This window comes from Ptychodera flava, chromosome 8, assembly GCF_041260155.1.
Source record: "Ptychodera flava strain L36383 chromosome 8, AS_Pfla_20210202, whole genome shotgun sequence".
Lineage (NCBI taxonomy): Eukaryota > Metazoa > Hemichordata > Enteropneusta > Ptychoderidae > Ptychodera > Ptychodera flava.
Genome location: NC_091935.1, coordinates 24,744,020 through 24,763,859, shown reverse-complemented (window position 1 = coordinate 24,763,859; position 19,840 = coordinate 24,744,020). Strand labels below are relative to the sequence as shown.

At 34.9% G+C, this 19,840-nt stretch overlaps 1 protein-coding gene across 1 annotated transcript; it reads left to right on the top strand.

The window, feature by feature from the left end:
* Window positions 1-8,404: 8,404 nt before the first annotated feature.
* On the top strand, window positions 8,405-17,811 carry LOC139138034 (15-hydroxyprostaglandin dehydrogenase [NAD(+)]-like). The gene is made up of 4 exons (XM_070706255.1): window positions 8,405-8,684; window positions 15,567-15,693; window positions 15,918-16,024; window positions 17,734-17,811. The coding sequence occupies exons 1-4, from the start codon at window positions 8,571-8,573 to the stop codon at window positions 17,809-17,811; spliced, it is 426 nt and encodes a 141-aa protein (XP_070562356.1). The 5' UTR covers window positions 8,405-8,570.
* The last annotated feature ends 2,029 nt before the right edge of the window (window positions 17,812-19,840 follow it).

Here is a 19,840-nt window from a genome sequence, read left to right as displayed (position 1 = left end):
TTCAGTTAACATCATTACGCCATTTATTATGCCAAGAAAGATGAAGCCAAGACATTTTGCCCTCCCTGGTCTCAGCCAGAAATGGTTATACCTTACAGAGTTTTTTCCCACGGAATGAAAACAAATGTACTTGGGCTGAGGCCCAAGTACAATAATGGAAGAAATATTTACACATATATATGTATGCATTTATACTATACAGCTATACATACATACATACATACATACATACGAACCATATATTTTTTAACATTCAATCATTCTGTTTTGGTGAAAATGTGGACATGTAAGTTGCAGTATAGGAATTTCACATTTCAATTTTCAAGTGTGAATACAATATTTTGAGTAAACCGTGGATTTGTAACCGGATGTTCAGAACTGTTGTACATATTATTAAATTGATGTCAATGACTGTTATCAAAGAGAGAACAGCAACAAATCAAAAGTTTCAGTGGGTAATTAGACTTTTACCAGCCATCATGTTAAGTATTAATAAACCTGCTCACTGAAAGTCTATGTTTCCTAATTTTTTAGTAAAGCTTAACATAATTAAGAGACAATGGTGTATCTTTTGACAATTTTTCGTGATTTTCATTCTGTATGCGGTGGTGTCAATCGGGTTTGAACTCACAAAGTACGGGATCCAGTCACCTAGAGGCGACGCCACAGACAATCTTGGTTCAATAACAGAACTAAGTTGTTACATTTTTTGACTGCGATCCCTCCACATGCTGTAGAGTTCGTGAAGCACTCAAGCTCGTACGCTCACTATCACACATCACACACAAACTTTATCGAAGCTAAGCAATGAATACATATTTATTACAGAAATATTTAGACTTCAGTTTATAAACATTGCTTACATATGTATAAAATAGATATCAAGGCTCGTCCAATATTCAGTACCATCAAAGGTAAATAAATTTCCAATTCATGAATCTTAGTCTTCGTCCTTTATGCATATGTACGCTATTTAAACAAGCTTAACCTTTGGCATTGAATATACATTTAGCCTTTCACCATCATGGCTGATCTTAACAGAGGAGAGTCTCCCAAGACACTGTGGTTGATATTCAGAACAAAAAAATAACGTAGAAGTTGTATGGTCATGAATTATAGCTACTCTCCCTTCAGAACTATGTTTAACTCTGTGTTTTCATGAGAATTTATGTATAAAAGTGTCTTTCTCTGAAACCATTGTCCTTTACTAACTTCCAAGGTATATATGACTTTTCTATTTGGGTTCTCTAAGTCACCTTTAATGCATGTTCAGAAACTTTAAAAACTAAACTACAACTTTCAGACGTATTAATTTACGTATTAATTTACACGATGACCCCAATTTTTGATATTGGAAGAGAGTGGCTGAGAGTTTGCTTTAGGAAAATTTGAGGAAAAGTTGAAGTCTTTCAATTTCGAGACGCGAAATACATGTACCTTACGAGCATATTCCTGTCTCTCCAGGGAGTCGGCATCGTCGACATCGATTCGATCAACGGACAAGAGGTCGCAGCCTCGCTTCAGAAGACTTTTGGGGATGAAAGGATTGTTTTTGTGAAGTGTGACGTCACCAATAACGAACAGCTAAAATGTAAGCTTGAAACTCAGTTGAATTACTTTCTTTTCGTTTGAAGTTACACGTAAGTTCCATATAGCTTAAGTATTACTTAAGACTTTAAATGAATTTCATATATATATATATATATATATATATATATATATATATATATATATATATATATATATATATATATATATTTGGTTTTCCCTTGCAATGTTGCCAATGTTGTGTCATTTATATGAGCTTCATCTCTTTTACTAAATCATTATGTGAATACTTGAATGAAAAAATTCGTGTTCTTTTTACACCTAAGCAGCTTCTTTCGAGGACAAAAAAAAGAAATTTGGCCGACTCGACATTGTATGCAACAATGCAGGTATCCACAATGAATACGAACCCGTCAAGACAATTGTTACCAACCTGGTAATTATCATTCATTTTCCCCACTAGGTTTTGTTTAAGCATTGGGCGCCACGATTTGAGTAACATGTATTGGCTGCAATGCTGTCGGTTACTGTGAATATCCTGTTGGTTTTCTCATCGTTCTGAAGTTATGAATTTATCAAATGGCTGAATCTAAAATCTGTTTACATTAAAATTCCTGTGTAATCTTTAAGTTGGAATGACATTTTAAAATTTTCCAACCCGTAATTAACCACAGCGCCAACGAGGACAAACCTAGTCAGCCTGTCATGAGCTTAAATAATCCCTCACTAGGCCCCGTAGAGAGGATTGCTGAGAATAATTTTGCCGAATGGCATCGTTCAAGAAGTTTGTAGGGGAGGATTAGAATTGTATGGAAAAGTAGAACTTTGCAAAAGGTTTACTGAAAGTAATAATAGATCAGTAAAGGTACAGTAATGCTAGGTAGTTGTTTCTTTCTTCAAAATGTTTATATATGGAATCACCTCATTCACAATCACTTAAAAATCAATAGCGGATAAAAAAAAAACTAAGGCGGAGTTTCGCTCCTGGTACAATTATTCAAAATATACAATCAGCATCAATGAAACGAATCAAACCCATGTCAAAAACTTGAAATACGAGAATCTTAAGCATAACCGATAAAATATATTCGAAAGCAGACATCACCTACCAATATTGATAAGATTGAATATTACATTCACATTGAGTGTGCTGGCAAGTTGAATAGTCAGCCTTTCTATATACTTTGTCAAAATCACCTACACGAATGTAATGTCAGATCTTATTGGTGCCAATACAATTGAAAATTGGACAGGAATATATCTGTCAACAACACAACATTAATGGTGCGTTGTTTTATAAGGCTATACCTCGTATTTAAACATACTCCCGGAAATTGTTTATGGATCCACTTACATAAAAATATTCTCAGCCTTAAACGTCAAAGCTATTTTCTCCCAACTGTTAAATCGTATGATCATCTGGAGTTTAATTTCCTTTGAGATATGGAAAGTAGATTTTAATTACAAATATTTGAAAAGCTACAAATATAAAATTTACCTTTCAGATCCCGGTGATCACTGGAACCTACTTGGCAGTGGAACTCATGGGAACACAAAATGGTGGGATTGGTGGTGTCGTCATAAACACAGCATCTGTTTCAGGTAAAGATATTTAAGGGAATGCGCCTCTGGAGACAGATATTGGGAATCTCAAACTTTCAATTCTTTTATGACATATCACTTGTGGGGGCTCATTAAAGATCTTCAGAACTTTACATTCTTAGTTTTTCGAAAATCGAAAATTATATTTTTCTCCATAGAGTTTACACAGGCACGGCGGCAATTTTGAATGTCAAATATTGGAAAATCTTGGGTTATTTTTCCGTAGTACCAAAATTTGTACGGTGACTCCTGATTTTTATTCTGAATTATAAAAGAGAGTGATCGAAAGTTTTCTTAAGGAAACTTTCAGAAAATATTGTATTTCACTTTCGAGGCGCGTTGAACCTTAACTCTTCATGTATATATTTGACAAATATAAACCGTAGCATTGTAAATTGTGTATTGCCTGGAGTGTAAACACTGATATGGCGACTACAAATAAAATATTAAATCTAACCTTGTGATAATTCATTGACAATTTATCTCTTTTCTCAATCATCTAACAGAAGGAATTGATATTTCGCCTGTTTTGCTCTTTCCAGGTATTATTGCCTATAAACAAGCCCCTGTCTACACTGCTGCAAAATATGGAGTTGTTGGATTCACAAGGGCTGTTGCTGTATGTAACTTTTTGACTTGTTTATATCGCGTTTCCACATTCTTGTATGTAATTTTTAATTTGATTATATCGCCTCCTATTCGTCATGATCATGTGATCTGCTCCGTTCATAAACACTTCAAAATCACAGGAAGTTAATTATCTGTAAGATGATTAACCACACAGTGTATAGTATTACAATATAAGGTTTTCGAGTGATTCAAATCAAGCGGAATCTGCAATTTTTATAAGGAAACGTGCATTGGAAACAAAACTTTCATGATCCGAAGCCACCAAGCTTGTTTTGGGTCGTGAGAGAATTACGTTAGCGTGGTGTAGTTCTTCTGTTCAAAATTTTCTTTCAAATCATATACTAGAATACTAGTTTGCTTGAAAACTCTAGAGCCTGTTGATGAAAGTCTGTGCCATTCATCTTCGTTGGCCAGGGAAATATCGAAAGGAAAGTTTGCGACGGTCAGCTGACTTTTACTGAATTAACATAATTTCGTCCCATAAGTACATTGACGGATGATTCACATTATAAGATGATAAAACTGTATTCACTTCAAGAGCTTCGAAATGAGTTAACAGTCAACACACTTTAGGAGTCTGAATATATGTACATGAAAAACATTCTACCTTTAAATAATGACATGGCAGAAGCTATTCGATTACTACCGCTGTTCCGAAGGCCCTTTTACATGGGATTGCACGAATCCCTCAGTTGTGTGATAGGAAAGTGAGTTTATTTAGTATTACTGTATCAACTTATAAATAACACTTGCCTGTGAAATTTAAACTGAGTCAGCATATCAGCGACTCAAAGAATTTGGCAAATGCTACGTCTCTTTAAGAGCCACAGCGTCCAGCACTCTTGTTCCGTACCTTTTATACAAGCATGAAGTTGTTGCATCATATGTTCTGTAACAGTTGTGTTTAATGGCAGAAGTACAAGAATACACTAAACTATCTCGATCCTCTTTAAACACGAAAGAAATACGACCACCCGCGACAAACATTAAATAGACGTTTATGAGGGAGGGAAAATGTCATCTAAGATTCCCTATGACCATCTAAACGTGACATTTGCTCGTATTTTATATGAAGGGCGAACAATACTAATTTCTTATGTTATACCTTTTTCGAACATCTACGGACTTGGTTTACAGAAAGAGCCAAATGTAGAGGAAAATGGCGTACGGGTATCGGCTGTATGTCCAGAGCGGATTGACACAGCAATGATGGCCAATTTAAAAGATACTTGCAGATACACAACAGAAGCAGAGCAGGCAGTCACGACCTTAATCAAGTGAGCTCTTGTTTTTGTTGTCTATCCGTAGAAACCTAGAGATTGTCAATATATCGAGAGAGATATGGCCATAAAAGGTTTGGTTAGTCATGTCCTCAAGCCTTTTCGATTTCAAAGGAAAAATTCAATTGAAAGGTCCTGGACTTATTTTGAACAAGAACTGCCAAAGTACCTATACAACGAAAGATAAACTATGCCAACTGTGCAAAGGAAACATCAGCCATTGTTAAAATGGCTTCTAGCGTTTTACAGTAAGCCGATTTTGTTATCTACCGATTTTTTGTGAAAACACTTTGAAATATTACACTTTGATCACCTCCGATGGCAGAGGAGCAACAATAGTGATGAAAAATTATCAGTTCTGACATATCAAATCAGTCTCTTTTAGAAACCGGTGTACTACCATTGTATTCTTCTTCATACCAGCAATTTGCATGCCAAGTGTTCTCTCGGCATATACTTCAGTATTACACACGATTATCCCAGTGTAGGAGACCGATATTTACATACATACTTGCATACATACATAGATACATAGATACATAGATACATAGATACATACATACATACATACATACATACATACATACATACATACACACGTATATACATAGGTAGGTACGTACAAAAGTACTTATGCAAATAGGTACAAACATGCGTTTGTGCAAGCATGAAGCTATCGTACTATCTACACCTTGCCGGACAGACTTCGCCATCTATTCCTGTTAGCACTAGCAAACAAATGACCTCCGCTATGACATTTATAATCCAAAATTAACTTTCTAGTCATAAAGAGAGTAGAAGCGTGTAAAATAGAAGCCATGTGATTTGAACTGTTCCAATTCCAGACCATCCTTCGTCGCCGAAGTAGTCGTGAAACTAATCGAAGAGGCAAGGTACAACGGCTGCGCATGCTTGGCGTCCGAGGACAATACAATGACTGCTGTAGAAGAGCCAGACATACCTTACGGCAGGATGCTAAAATTGTCTTCTTAATACGGCCATGTATATTGCAGTTTGAAATTATTTTTGATTATTGTAATCTCTCTCTAAATAATTTTGATGTATCGCTTGGCGATGTCTAAAGTTACCGCAATCAACGTAACCCACAGCCTCCCTTGAGGTGAAAAATATAATTTTTTACAGATTTTTGTATGACTGTATTATTACTGTAAGTATTATTAGATCCCAGACATAATCAAAAAGTCTTTGAATACAGCTTCGTGAAAGGATCGTCAGAGTGTCATGTCACCGCTGGGTCACAAATGGACGAGACTCCAATAAATGTAGTGCGAGGAAATATAGTAGAATTTAATGAGTCGTTGCTGTGAATGCACACATTTATAGAAGCTGCTTGTTTCTGTTAATAAGCTATAAAGACACGAGGATGAAAATAAAATTAATTGTTGTGCTGATGAAGCTATGCCTAATATCGACCCTGGGAAAATTCAAATCAAGTGTTAGGAAGTCTGTTCGACAGCACACAGCAAGAAAAACATTGATTTCCGTGATACATGTCCAACTATTTGCAGGGGATATATTGCTTCGACTCAATAAATTTCACTGCCGCTGAATTATACTTATCTGTAAAATGAAACATATTCTGATTACCGCTTATGATTGTGTTTAATTTCTGAAAGACAAACGCCATTGGATAAACAAATAATTCAAAAAGGCGATATAAGGACGTGCTTCATAAGCGGCGCTCGACTAAGTTTGGATTCATCAGGAAATGTAAGATTATATTTTGCTTGCGACAAGACTAGATCAAGCTGGCGCTATTACTCATCCACACATCGCTGTCACAAAAGAGTTAAGAACCCATTTTCCTGAATACGAGGCAACAGATATCGACAGAAAGACCATTAACGCTATCAAAGACATATTTCTCCGTGTGGGTATTGCATGTCGATTTTCACAAAAACAAAACAAAATTGCACCATCCACCAGCTCTTTTACAGAATGGCAATGTAGAGATTGTTGTAACTGCATGCTTTTGTGTCTCTCACCAAATAAAATACACGGCACCTAAAAGGTGTCATGAAAAATAACGTTGCAATATCTTCTGGTGCATTCTACGTCATAATCAGCTTGTGCTAAGTGATGTGGTCCATTAATTAGAGAATCTTACACCCCCTTAAAATAAAATAGATGATTAAGTCATATTAGTACCTCAACCAATTGTTATAAGTTACCTTAAAATAGAATAACCTTTATCGAGATTAACGTACGTTTCATAACAAATGGCCAGCATGTTTGACCGGAATGGCGACGAAAATTTGACCAGGGACGGACAGTGGAGTTTGAAAAATGTACTTACGGTAAGGCCTCTGAAAAAATAAATCATAAAGCAGAAATTGTAGAACGACGGTACCCTGTCAATGTTTTGCCATAAACCCATTTCAGGACACAAATATTCGCATCTTTAGGTTGAATGTGTTTATTAATATTTCCAGTGAAGTTTAATTGATTGTATACGAAGGCAGTATAAGTGACAAGAAATTGAAAACTCTCAATAATACAAAATACATTGATATTCATTGCGTGTTTTACCGAACATTACTTCTTATACACGTACGATATTGATTACCTTTGAAAGGCTCGATCTGTTAATAATTTAAGCTCTAGACAATGAATTATGACAAAATACAGGACAAAACACAAGGGAAAAAAAATCCCCTGATAACGGATACTTTATCTATCCTAGATTTGAGATTTTATGTTTTCTTAAAACGTCTTTTGATATCACCTACAAAGGGCGTCTTGCTAAACCATCCAAAGAATCTTAACATTCAGTGCACCAAATTTTGCATAGCTCATTTTAACGACCTAAAATTATATTATTATAATAATCAACTTGATGAACGTCAGCTTGATGAACTCACAAAATTTGTACAAACAACGACGGCGATAAAACAACATTTTTCAAAAGTTCTTTTTGAGCGATATCAAGTAAAATTCTCCAAGTTTGATGTTTAATCGAAGTGTTGGGCTACTGTGTTGGCATGGTATCAACTCTACACGCGCGCACATTCCGACACGTTTTTTTAGAGTTTGCGTTGAGGCTGGGCTCGTAAACCCTATATTCGTTACGTCTTGTCCTAAATAACGACATTGTTCACTTGTATTTATCCTTATTATATTATAATGGGGTTATAAACGGTACGGTGCACTCGGGTATGTGGTTGGGGATGTAAGTCCTCTGGGGTGAAGATTAGCATATTTGGTTGAAATAATCACCTCACTTCTCTCGGATTTTCCCGGATGTGCTAATTTTTTACTCCAGAGGTCTCATATCCGCGACCAAAAACCCTCGCTTGCTGTCCATGGCCTCTAATTCAAAGTTTTCTTATTCGTAGTAGATTTATCAGTAAAATTTTCCAAAACGTGCGACAGTGCGCCCAAATCAACCCCGTCAGCCACAGAGCTAATGTACGTGTACCTAGACTCAGATAGAGTTGACTTTACATTATTCAATAACACAACTCTAGATCATAATCGACAGCGTGCAAGATGGCGGTGCATGCATACAACATGGACATATCTGGTAAAGCAGCACTGGTCACAGGTGGCGCCAATGGTATTGGTAAAGCCATAGTGGAAATACTGCTATGCAAGGAAGCGAAGGTAAGTGTATTTTTAATAATGAAGTCGCACTGTTCAATCAAGGTTCAAAATTAAGCATTTGCAATCGCAGTGTCAAGTGAGGTCACACTACTCCATGGCCTTACCAAGTTGGTGTTGCTCCGTTTACTTCACTAATCATCAAGCGCGAGTAAGAAACAGGTGAACTACTTGCCAGTGAATCTAGAATGTCTTGAGTCAAACCTACAACCATTTAGTTTTGAACAGGGTCAAACCAATAACTACGTTAGCATCTAATACATATCTGTCTGTCTAACCGTTGTCTGTCTTCGGATATTCATCAATTATACGAAGGAGAGTAATTGCGTGATGCCTCCATGGTTATGTTTGATGTATCCATCGACTACTGGGACAATACTTACACTGTGAAAGGCCGGACGATTTTGAATTAGAACTAAGTCACTGGAAACGAGGTCATTTGCTCTAGAGGTCACCAGAGGTGAACTATCCGAGGTGATGACCCAAGGGAGTGGTCAGTTTCTTCGGCCAGGAGGGTGTTGGTGGATTATTTTTCTGCGGACATCAAAAAGTGGCTGCCCCTCCCCTAAAAAAACCCCAAAAACACACTGGGTGACCCCTGTTCAATCTTTCGAAAAAGGGCTTACCAACGAGACAGAGGAAAACCATACGGTGAAATAATAATAATAATAATAATAATAATAATAATAATAATAATAATAATAATAATAATAATAATAATAATAATAAAATAAAGTATTACATAATTATAATAATCCTAATAACGATCGGTACGATTTTCACGACAATTTTAGCATAGGTGTATTTTTAGCCGAAACGAATGAAAATTATATCCGTTTTGATCCTTCATGTTTCCATGGCAACCATTTTGTGGTTCAAAATATCATTATTATCAAGTGCCATTTAAGATGGCTTAGAAAGCAACAAAAATTTCAAAAAAGTTTCGATTTGTTATAATAAACATAGTGATCTTTATGCACATGCAGCCTGTTTCTATGGCAACCATTGTGGTATCAAATCATCAATTTTAGTCAAATGTCATTGAGTATTGCTTAAAATGCAACAAAACCTTCAAATACATTTTTTTGATAGGTTGTCATAAATAAAAGTGGTCTTTATGCTCATACAGCCTATTTCCATGGCAACTATTTGGTGGCCAGATATATCAATTTTCAAAGGCCCCATCTAAAAAGGTTTGATCACTACCAAAATTTAACAATGACACAATATAGTGTTAAAGCAACATTAGCTCAACATCTATACCAAGTTTTAACAAATTTGATGAAGCTTTTCTTGATATATCAGCCTAATTACGAAAATTCATTAAATATGCAAATCAGCAATTAATTTTCATGATACGCCTGAAATGTCTTTGCATGCCATTACAGCACTTTGAAATCAACAACTGTACCAATTCTCATCAAGTGTGCTGCAGTATTTCTAGACATATCACACTTATTGTGAAAATGTATTCAATATGCAAATTAGCAATTAAATGACATGTTACTTTTGAATGTCTTTTCACAGTATTAGAGTACAGAGTGATTAACATCTGTGCTATCATTATTTATTTAATTTTGATGCAATATTTCTTATCAGAGCACACTATTAGGAAAGTTAATTAAATATGCAAATCAGCAATTAATTGACAAGATACTTCTAAATGTCTTTGAACACTATTAGAGCATTGAAAGATCAACATCTGTACAAGTTTTCATGAAATTCGCGACCTAATTTCTAAACATATCAACCTAATTACGAAAATTCATCAAATATGCAAATTGGAAATTAATTGACAAGATCCTGCTTAATGTCTCTTGCACACTGTTACAGCTCTTGTATATGAACATCTGTAAAAAGTTTCATCAAATTTGAGTTAATATTTCTTGACTATTACCGGAATCATGAAAAATCAGTAAATATGCACATTTGCGATCATTTGACACAGTATTGACAAATTTGTTTGTGTGCTATTGAAACTTTGTGTGACCAACATCTGTACAAAGTTAAATTTAAAGTTGACGCAGTCCCTTAATAAACAGAGCTCATTCCAAAAATCACTAATTATGTATAACACACAATTGACATGCATATGTATGCTATAGTGTACTATCCTTGTGCCAAGTTTGAAAGGAATTGACTCAGGCATGTCTGAGATATCTGCATGGATGGAGAGCCAGACCGACGGACAGACACAACCCTAACAATAAGTCCCCTTAACTTCATCCGCGAGGACTAACAATAGTGCTCTATGTGTACAATTACAAGCCAAAGTATAAATGAAGGTAAACATTAAAGCTACTGTCCCTTTTGTGGTCACATAAAAAACGTTTACAAATAGGATGACTTCCATCATCTGTCAGGAAAACTAGACACAACACATTTGTGTTAGAGGGAGATTTGGTTTGACTTTTGGAAAATCATGTATGTTTTGTTCTGTGTATCAACTGCAGTTTCTTGTTTTATTCCCAACATCATGCTAGAATAACAATAGTCTGTTTTGCAAACACTCTATGTGCATGAGTAAAGACCATAATTATTGTTATTGATGATAAAGGAATTCTAGTATGGACTTGAATTCAATTTTTAACAATAACAATGCTGACTCCACAATATGTCTGGTTGATTAGTTAACCAGATATGAACTGAAAATGCTCACGTGTATCATTATAAATTGCAGTTATGTGTAAATTTGAACCTTTGACACATGTTTGCAACTTCATTGAAAGTGTTATGATCAACATAATGAATAATATTCACTATAGATTAATTCTAAATCCAAGTATATATCCCCAATCAGGAAAGTTCATTACAATATGCAAATTAGGAATTGGCTGAAGTAAAAATGTTATATGACTTTCAATAATGTCGTATCATAGTCTTTTGAATGTACAAAACAATTCGTCAACTTTGGTCAAGTCAAGACAGATAAATATCCTTAATTAAAAATTTAAATTTGCAAATAGGGAATTGACTAAAGTAAAAATTGTTAATGACTTTCAATGTTGTATTATAGTATCTTTAATGTACACAGCAAGTTTCATCAAATTTGGTCTAGTCAATACAGATAAATATCCCTAATTAGGAAAGTTCATTAAATATGCAAATTAGGAATTGGCTGAAGTAAAAAAGTTAAATGACTTTCAATAATGTTGTTTTATAGTATCTTCAATATATGTAGCAAGAGGCATCAACTTCGGTCGAGTCAATTCAGATATATATCCCTAATTAGTGAAGTTCATTAAATATGTAGATAAGGAATTGGCTGAAGTAAAACTGCTTAATGATTTTCAATAATGTTATATCAAAGTATCTTCAATGTAAATAGCAAGTTTAATCAACTTTGGTTGAGTCAATTCAGATATGTTATCTAATTAAGGAGAGTTTATTAAATATACAAATAAGTATTTGGCTGAAGTAAAAATGCTTAATGACTTTCAACAATGTTATATCATAGTATCATTAATGTACGTAGTAAGTTTCATCAATTTTGGTTGTCAATTCAAATAAATATCCCTAATTTCAAAAGTTCATTAAATATGCAAATTAAGAGTTTGATAAAGTAAAAATGCTTAATGAATTTTAATAATGTTAAATCAGTATCTTCAATATACAGACCCAGTTTTGTCAATTTTGATCAAGTCAAATCAGATATATCCCTAATTATGAAAGTTCATTAAATATGCAAATTATCCATTATCTTTTATGACAGCCCTTAATAACTTTCACGGCTGATATATCTTGGTATGATCAACATTTGTAGCAAATCTCATCAGATTGTGGGCAGTCGTTGTCAATATATATCCTTTTTTTCAAAAATCATTAATTATGCAAATGAGCAAAAAGTAAGACAGTCACACCCGTCAAAAACTATTCAGTTCTTGCCATTTGCAAACTGAATCTATGTTCCAGATTTGATTCAGATCTAATTAGCCGTTTTTGAGATATCGAGCACACACACAGACAGACAGACACACTCACAGACAGAAAGACAGACACACAGACACACAAACAGACATCGCTGCGACATATGCTCACGTGTGTGAACACGTGAGCAAAAAACTGGACTTTGCAGGGAGATACACATATGACAAATCCTCCAGACAATTAGCCAAACCCAAACACCAATTTCATATCAATCAGAGACTTTTGTTTTGAGTCCCCTTTGAGTCCAAAAAGCCGTCAAATGCCCCCTCCTAACATATCCTTGATATTTTCAAATATTCCCATTGATTCTCCGTCCTCCAGAGGGGTGTATATGGATGTAACCTTAGTTCACACTATTTCAATATCAATATCAACAGCCAGGTAGAAATAACATTTTGGGACATGTTTACCTATGAGACATGGACCTATGAGACATGCTTTTATGGCTTAATCATCAGGGGCCACATGACACAAAACATACTCTAGTTGATTACTTTATATTTACTTCATGATGGATTTATATCAAATTCAGATATTTTAGTAGGTACATTTAATGTGCTATAATTATATAAATATTCAATTTCAAAGGCCTTCAAATAAAACATTGGGAAGAGTTCACCTGTTAGACATAGCTTAGCCTATACCTTATACATTGGAGGCAATATGACACAAAACATATAATTGTTGACCTAGATTATATATTTACTATGTGATGAATCTGTATCAAATTAAGATCTATTTAGGAAAACACATTTAGTATAATATAAGTGTTTGAAGTCAGCATTGTTATCGTTAAAATTGAATTCAAGTCCAGTAACCAATTTCATATCAATCAGAGTTTTGTTTTGAGTCCCCTTTGAGTACCAAAAGCCGTCCAATACCCCGTCCCAACATACCCTTGATATTTTCAAATCTTCCCATTGATTCTCCGTCCTCCAGAGGGGTGTTTGTGAATGCAGCCTTAGTTCACAGTATTTCAATGTCAATATTAATAGCCATCTAATAAAGTTTTTGGACATTTTACCTACGAGACATGGACCTATGGGACATGCTTATATGGCTAATCATCATGGGCCACATGACACAAAACATACTCTAGTTGATTACTTCATATTTACTTCATGATGGATTTATATCAAAGTAAGATATTCTTAGTAGATACATTTATTGTGCTCTATTTATATAAAGATCCAATTTCACTGACCTTAACATAAAAATTTGGGAAGAATTCTCCTGTTATACATAGCTCAGCCTATACCTTATGCATTGGAGGCAATATGACACAAAACATATGATATTTGACATGGATTATCTATTTACTGTGCGATGGATCTGTATTAAATTAAGATATATACAAATTAGGATAACACATTTAGTATAATATGTGTATTTGAAGTTTCAACATTAACAGCTTTCTAATACAAATTTTGGAAGTACTTACCTATGAAACACGACTCAACCTGGCAGCTCTTACAAACGCCAACAGTTACTCCTTGGAAATTTATGAAAATATATCATTTGAGGTTTCAACATACACAGTCTCATGATAAATGTTTGAGGACCAATAAGCTATTTGACTGTGACAAGTTCAAACCACTAACTCACTGCACGATCTTTAGGGTATATAAGTTATTTTCATGATATACTGCAGTTGGCTTTCTTTAGCCAGTGAAAATTACTTCTATACCTACAGATCATGCGCTGAGGTTGTGGCGTTCTGTTATTGTTGTACATGTTCCCTTAAAATAGATGAAAATGGACATTTCAGCCATGAAAATACACTATGTCCTTACATATGTTTGCATAATGTATGTGTAAACATATTACTTTTTTTAAAATTTTGCTGGCATCATTGATGTTAAGGGGAGTAAAAATGCGATTTGTCTCTTCACTTTGTATTTTCATCATTTAAAGTTAGCAGAGTAACTCGGTGAGAATATAATCAAAACACTTTGATTACATGCCAAAACTTAATTTATCAAATGTTTATAACAAATTGATGCATACTGACATCATTGACTTCCCTTAAGAAAGATCAAAAGTTGCCACAAGTTTGCATTCCTTATTTGTCACATACTTGATACAAATTCTGACATCCAAACAAGCACCAATCTTGCTAGTCAATTATATACACTTTGATTCAAAAATTGGCCAAGTTAGTAGCAAGTATGTGTGGAGAGTGTGATGAACATTGCACCAAGTTTGCACAGAGAATGTAGAAGTCATTTTAATTTTATTTGTATGGAGTGTGCACCAAGCTTGGGGGGAGGTTTAATATCTAGGGCATGGTAACTGTTGCCTTAGCAACAGCAGACATATCGTTGCCCTAGTAACATTTCTGGGAAGTTAGATGATTGTAATTCCTGACAGTGTCTTTTTCAAAGCAATGATCACACAACATGTGGTACATGACATCATTGTGCTGCTTCTCCTCACTGTATTGTACGCAAATGAATCTTTCTAAACTGGCTTATAAATGTACACTCTTTGGACATCTTTACCTTGTGAGCAGCAGATTCTAAAATCCACCTTCAAGTCATGCATCCAGATGCTAGGTTTAAACAGCTATGAAAAAGTTGAGAGGATATTGCTACATCCAACACGCACTCATTCTACGGCACATTCAACTGTACTGCACTGTAAAAAGAAAAAAACTTCTCAGGCAAAACATTATTCACTAAAAACACAATATATTACTCGCCTCGCCCGTTATTTTTTGCTTTCCTCTCGCCCTTGTCTATAAATAAACGTTAATGGTCAGCGCGTCGCCCGTTAGTTCTATAATGTTGGGTTACTTGTTTTCACTATTTCCAAAATTTACACGATGACCCCTTATTTTTCATACTGAAAGAGAGTGGTTGAAAGTTTGCCTGGGGGAAATTTCAGCAAAAAGTTGAAGTCTTTCAATTTCGAGGGGCGAAGTACAAGAACTTTATGAACATATCCCTTTCTCTCCAGGGAGTCGGCATCGTGGACATCGATTCCATTAACGGACAGGAAGTCGCAGCCTCGCTTCAGAAGACTTTTGGGGATGAAACGGTCGTTTTTGTGAAGTGTGACGTCACCAATAACGAACAGCTAAAATGTTAGTTTGAAGACCACGGTTAAATTACCTCCTTTTCGTTTGAAGTTACATGTAGGTTTCATATAACTAGCTCAAGTGTTACTTCAGATTTTACATGGATTTTATATAGTTGGTTTTTCCTTGCAATATTGCCAATGTTGTCATTTATATGAGCTTCATCTCTTTACTAAATCATTATGTGAATACTTGAATGAAAAAATCGTGTCTTTTTTACCCCTCTGCAGCTGCCTTCGAGGACATAAAAAAGACATTTGGCCGACTCGACATTGTATGCAACAATGCAGGTATCTGCAATGAATACAAACCCGTCAAGACGATTACTACCAATCCGGTAATTCTCATTCATTTCCCCCTAGGTTTGTTTGAGTATAGGGCGTCACGGTTTGAGTATTATGTATTGGCCGCACTGTACAGCCAACGAAAAAAGCTGCCGTTTATTGTTAATGTCTTGTTGGTTTTCTTCATAATTCTGAAGTTATCAATCTATGAAATGGCGGAATCTCAAACTGTTTACAATAAAATTCCTGTGTAATCTTTAAGTTGGAATGACATTTTAACATTTTTCAACCCGTAACAAACCACAGCGCTAACACGGACAAACCCCGTTAGCCTGTCATGAGCGGAATAACACTTCCCTATAACCTGTAGAGGGGGCTGTTTCGAATATTTTTGACGACTAGCATTGTTCAAGAAGTTTTTAGGGGAGGAGTAGAATTGTATGGAAAAGAAGAACGTTGTAGATGATTTATTGAAAGAAGTAATAGATCATCAAAGGAACAATAATGTTAGGCAATAGCTTCTTTCCTCAAAATATTTATTTGTAGGATCGCCTCATTCACAATCAGTTACAATACAGTGTCTTCATTCGGGGTTCGAACCCACAACATACGGCACCCAGTCACCTAGCGGAAAAGCAACAGACAGAACCGCTCGGCCAAATCCACACTCTCTTAAAGAGTGGTTTAATCACTGAGCTAAGTTGTTACATTTTTCTGACTGCGACTTCTCCACACGTTGTAGAGTTGAGAAGCACTCACGCTCGCACACTCAACTATCACACATCGCACACACAAACTTTATATCGAAGCAATGAATACGTACATCGCTTAATTTTAAATCAATGACAGATATAACAAAATTATGGCAGAGTTTCGCTCCTGGTACAATTATTCAAAATATACAATCGGCATCAACGGAACGAATCGAGCTCATGTCAAAAATTTAAAATAAAGAATCGAAAACATAATAGAAAACTTGCTAGCGGAAACGATTATTCTAGTAAGTTTGCCAGAAAAAATGTCCTTTTCTTCGTTAACGTTTCGTATAAAATTCACCTGCCAACCTTTGTCACGTTGTGATCGTCATGTCAGTATTTTTGCTAATTACACTTCCTAAGCAAAAATAAATTTGAAAACTAATTTTTCCATATTCCAAAGTGGCCCATTCTACCATTGTTTTATATACCAAACATTGTTGCTGCTGACAGACATTGGTTAAATCCTAAGAGTATGTGTTTACCTGCAGGGGTCAGGAAATGCGCAATTATAAAATTGCCTTTCAATATATGCGATATATGGTGAAGTTCCAATGGATCATAAAAATATCTATTCACAAGTCGACTGACTTCACTTACCAATATTGATAAAATTCAATATTACATTCACATTCGGTGTGTTGACAAATTAAATTGTAAGCCTTTCCATAAACGTGACCTTGTCATATCACCTAAACGAATGTTATGTCCGATCTTATTGTTGTCAATAGAATCGAAATCTAGACAGGACTGTATATATCAACAACACAACATCAACGTTGCGTTATTATACAAGGCTATATCTCGCATTTAAACATACGGAAATTCTTTATCGATCCAGTTACACCAAAATAATCACATCGTGTCAAAGCTATTGTCTCCCCACTTGTAAATGGTATGATGATCCATCCATGTATAATTTCCTTTAAATTATGGAAAGTATATTTTCATTACAAATATTTACAAAACTATAATTAATTTGATAAGCTTCAATATATAATTTGCAGATCCCGGTGATCTCTGGAACCTACTTCGCAGTGGAACTCATGGGAATACAAAATGTGGGAACGGTGGTGTCGTCATAAACACAGCATCTAGTGCCGGCAAGAATAATTACAGTAGAATGCGCCTCCGAGGACAGATAATCGGACTCTCAAACTTTTTCAATTCTTTTCTGACACATCACTTGTGGGGGCTACTTAAAGATCTTGGTGTTAGCAGTATCTATACCGTCTTTGTTTTGCGAAAATCGAAACTTCTATTATTTTTTCATCGTGCACGGTGACTCCCAATTTCCATTCTTGATTATAAAAGTAAATGATCGAAAGATTTTTTTGACAAAAGTTTAAAACAAAAATTGTCTTTCACTTTCAAGGCGCATACTACCTAAATACAAACTCAACATGTATATATCAAATATAAACCGTAGCACTGTAATTGTATATATTTAAGTGATATCGCTTGGAGTGTAACAACTGAGGCGATGGCGAGTACAAATAACATGTTTAAATATAGTTTCAATTTGTGACAATTCATTGACAATTTATCTCTTTTCTCAATCATGTAACAGAAGAAACTGACATTTTTCACCTGTTTTGCCTTTTCCAGGTATTATTGCCTTTAACAAAGCCCCTGTCTACACTGCTGCAAAATATGGAGTTGTTGGGTTCACAAGGGCTGTTGCTGTATGTAACTTTTTTTATTTGTTTATATCGCGTTTCCACATTCTTTTATGTCATTTTTAGCTCACGTGTGTAAACACGTGGGCTATTGTCATAGCGATGTCTGTCTGTCTGTCCGTGTGTGTGTGTGTGTGTGTGTGTGTGTGTCTGTGTCTGTCTGTTTACACGATAACTCAAAAACACCTGAAGGGATTCAAGTCAGATTGGTACACAGGTACCATATGCTACTTGCAAGAACTGATTAGATTTTGGTTAGTGTGGCTTGCATATTAATGAAGTTATGCAACATCGTTTTTTTCCGTACAATGGTTTCCCTATGGAGACGGTAATGACAGTGTAGACATATATCAAGAAATACTGCACAAAATTTCATGAAACTTTTCACAGATGACAATCTCAGAACAATATGATGATGCTGTGAGTGTCATGTCAATTATCTTCTCATTTGCATATTTAATGAACTTTTGTTATTAATGAGATAACTTGCAACAAATATTGAACTGATATATATCTAATTATACTTAGAAGCATTAGGCAGTGTCAAGTTAATAATAGCTCATTTGCATATTTTATGAAGGTTTGTAATTAGTCATATAACTCCGATATAACTTCACCAAATGTGATGAAATCTGCTGCAGATACTGATCCGACTGATATCTAACTGTAGTGTAAAGCATTTAGTAGTGTGATTTTAATTAATGGTTGATTTGCATATTTAATGAACCTTGTAATTAGGTATATAACTCTGAAATTACAGCACCTAAGTCAGTGAAATTGGGTACAGATATTGTTTTGATAAATATCTAATTGTACTGAGAAGCATTTGGCAGTGTCAAGTTGACAAATAGGTCATTTGCATATTTTATGAAGTTTTGTAATTAGTGATATAACTCCAAAATAACTGCACCAAATGTGATGAAATCTGCTGCAGATACTGATCCGACAGATATCTAATTGTGTTGTAAAGCATTTAGTTGTGTGAAGTTAATTAAGGGTTCATTTGCATATTTAATGAACTTTGTAATTAGTGATATTAATCCAAAATTACAGCGTTAAATTTGATGAAATTTGCTAGAGATGTTGATCTGATAAATATCCAATTGTACTGAGAAGCATTGAGCAGTGTCAAGTTAATAATTAGCTCATTTGCATATTTCATGAAGTCTTATAATTAGTCATATAACTCCGAAATAACTGCATCAAATGTGATGAAAACTGCTGCACATACTGATACGACAGATATCTAACAGTATTGTAAAGCATTTAGTAGTGTAAAGTTAATTAAGGGTTTATTTGCATATTTAATAAACTTTGTAATCAGGTATCGGCACCAAAATTTTGTGAAACGTGCTACAGATATTGATTTGATAAACATTTAATTGTGCTATGAATCATTGAACAGTGTCAAGTTAATTTAGGGTTTATTTGCATA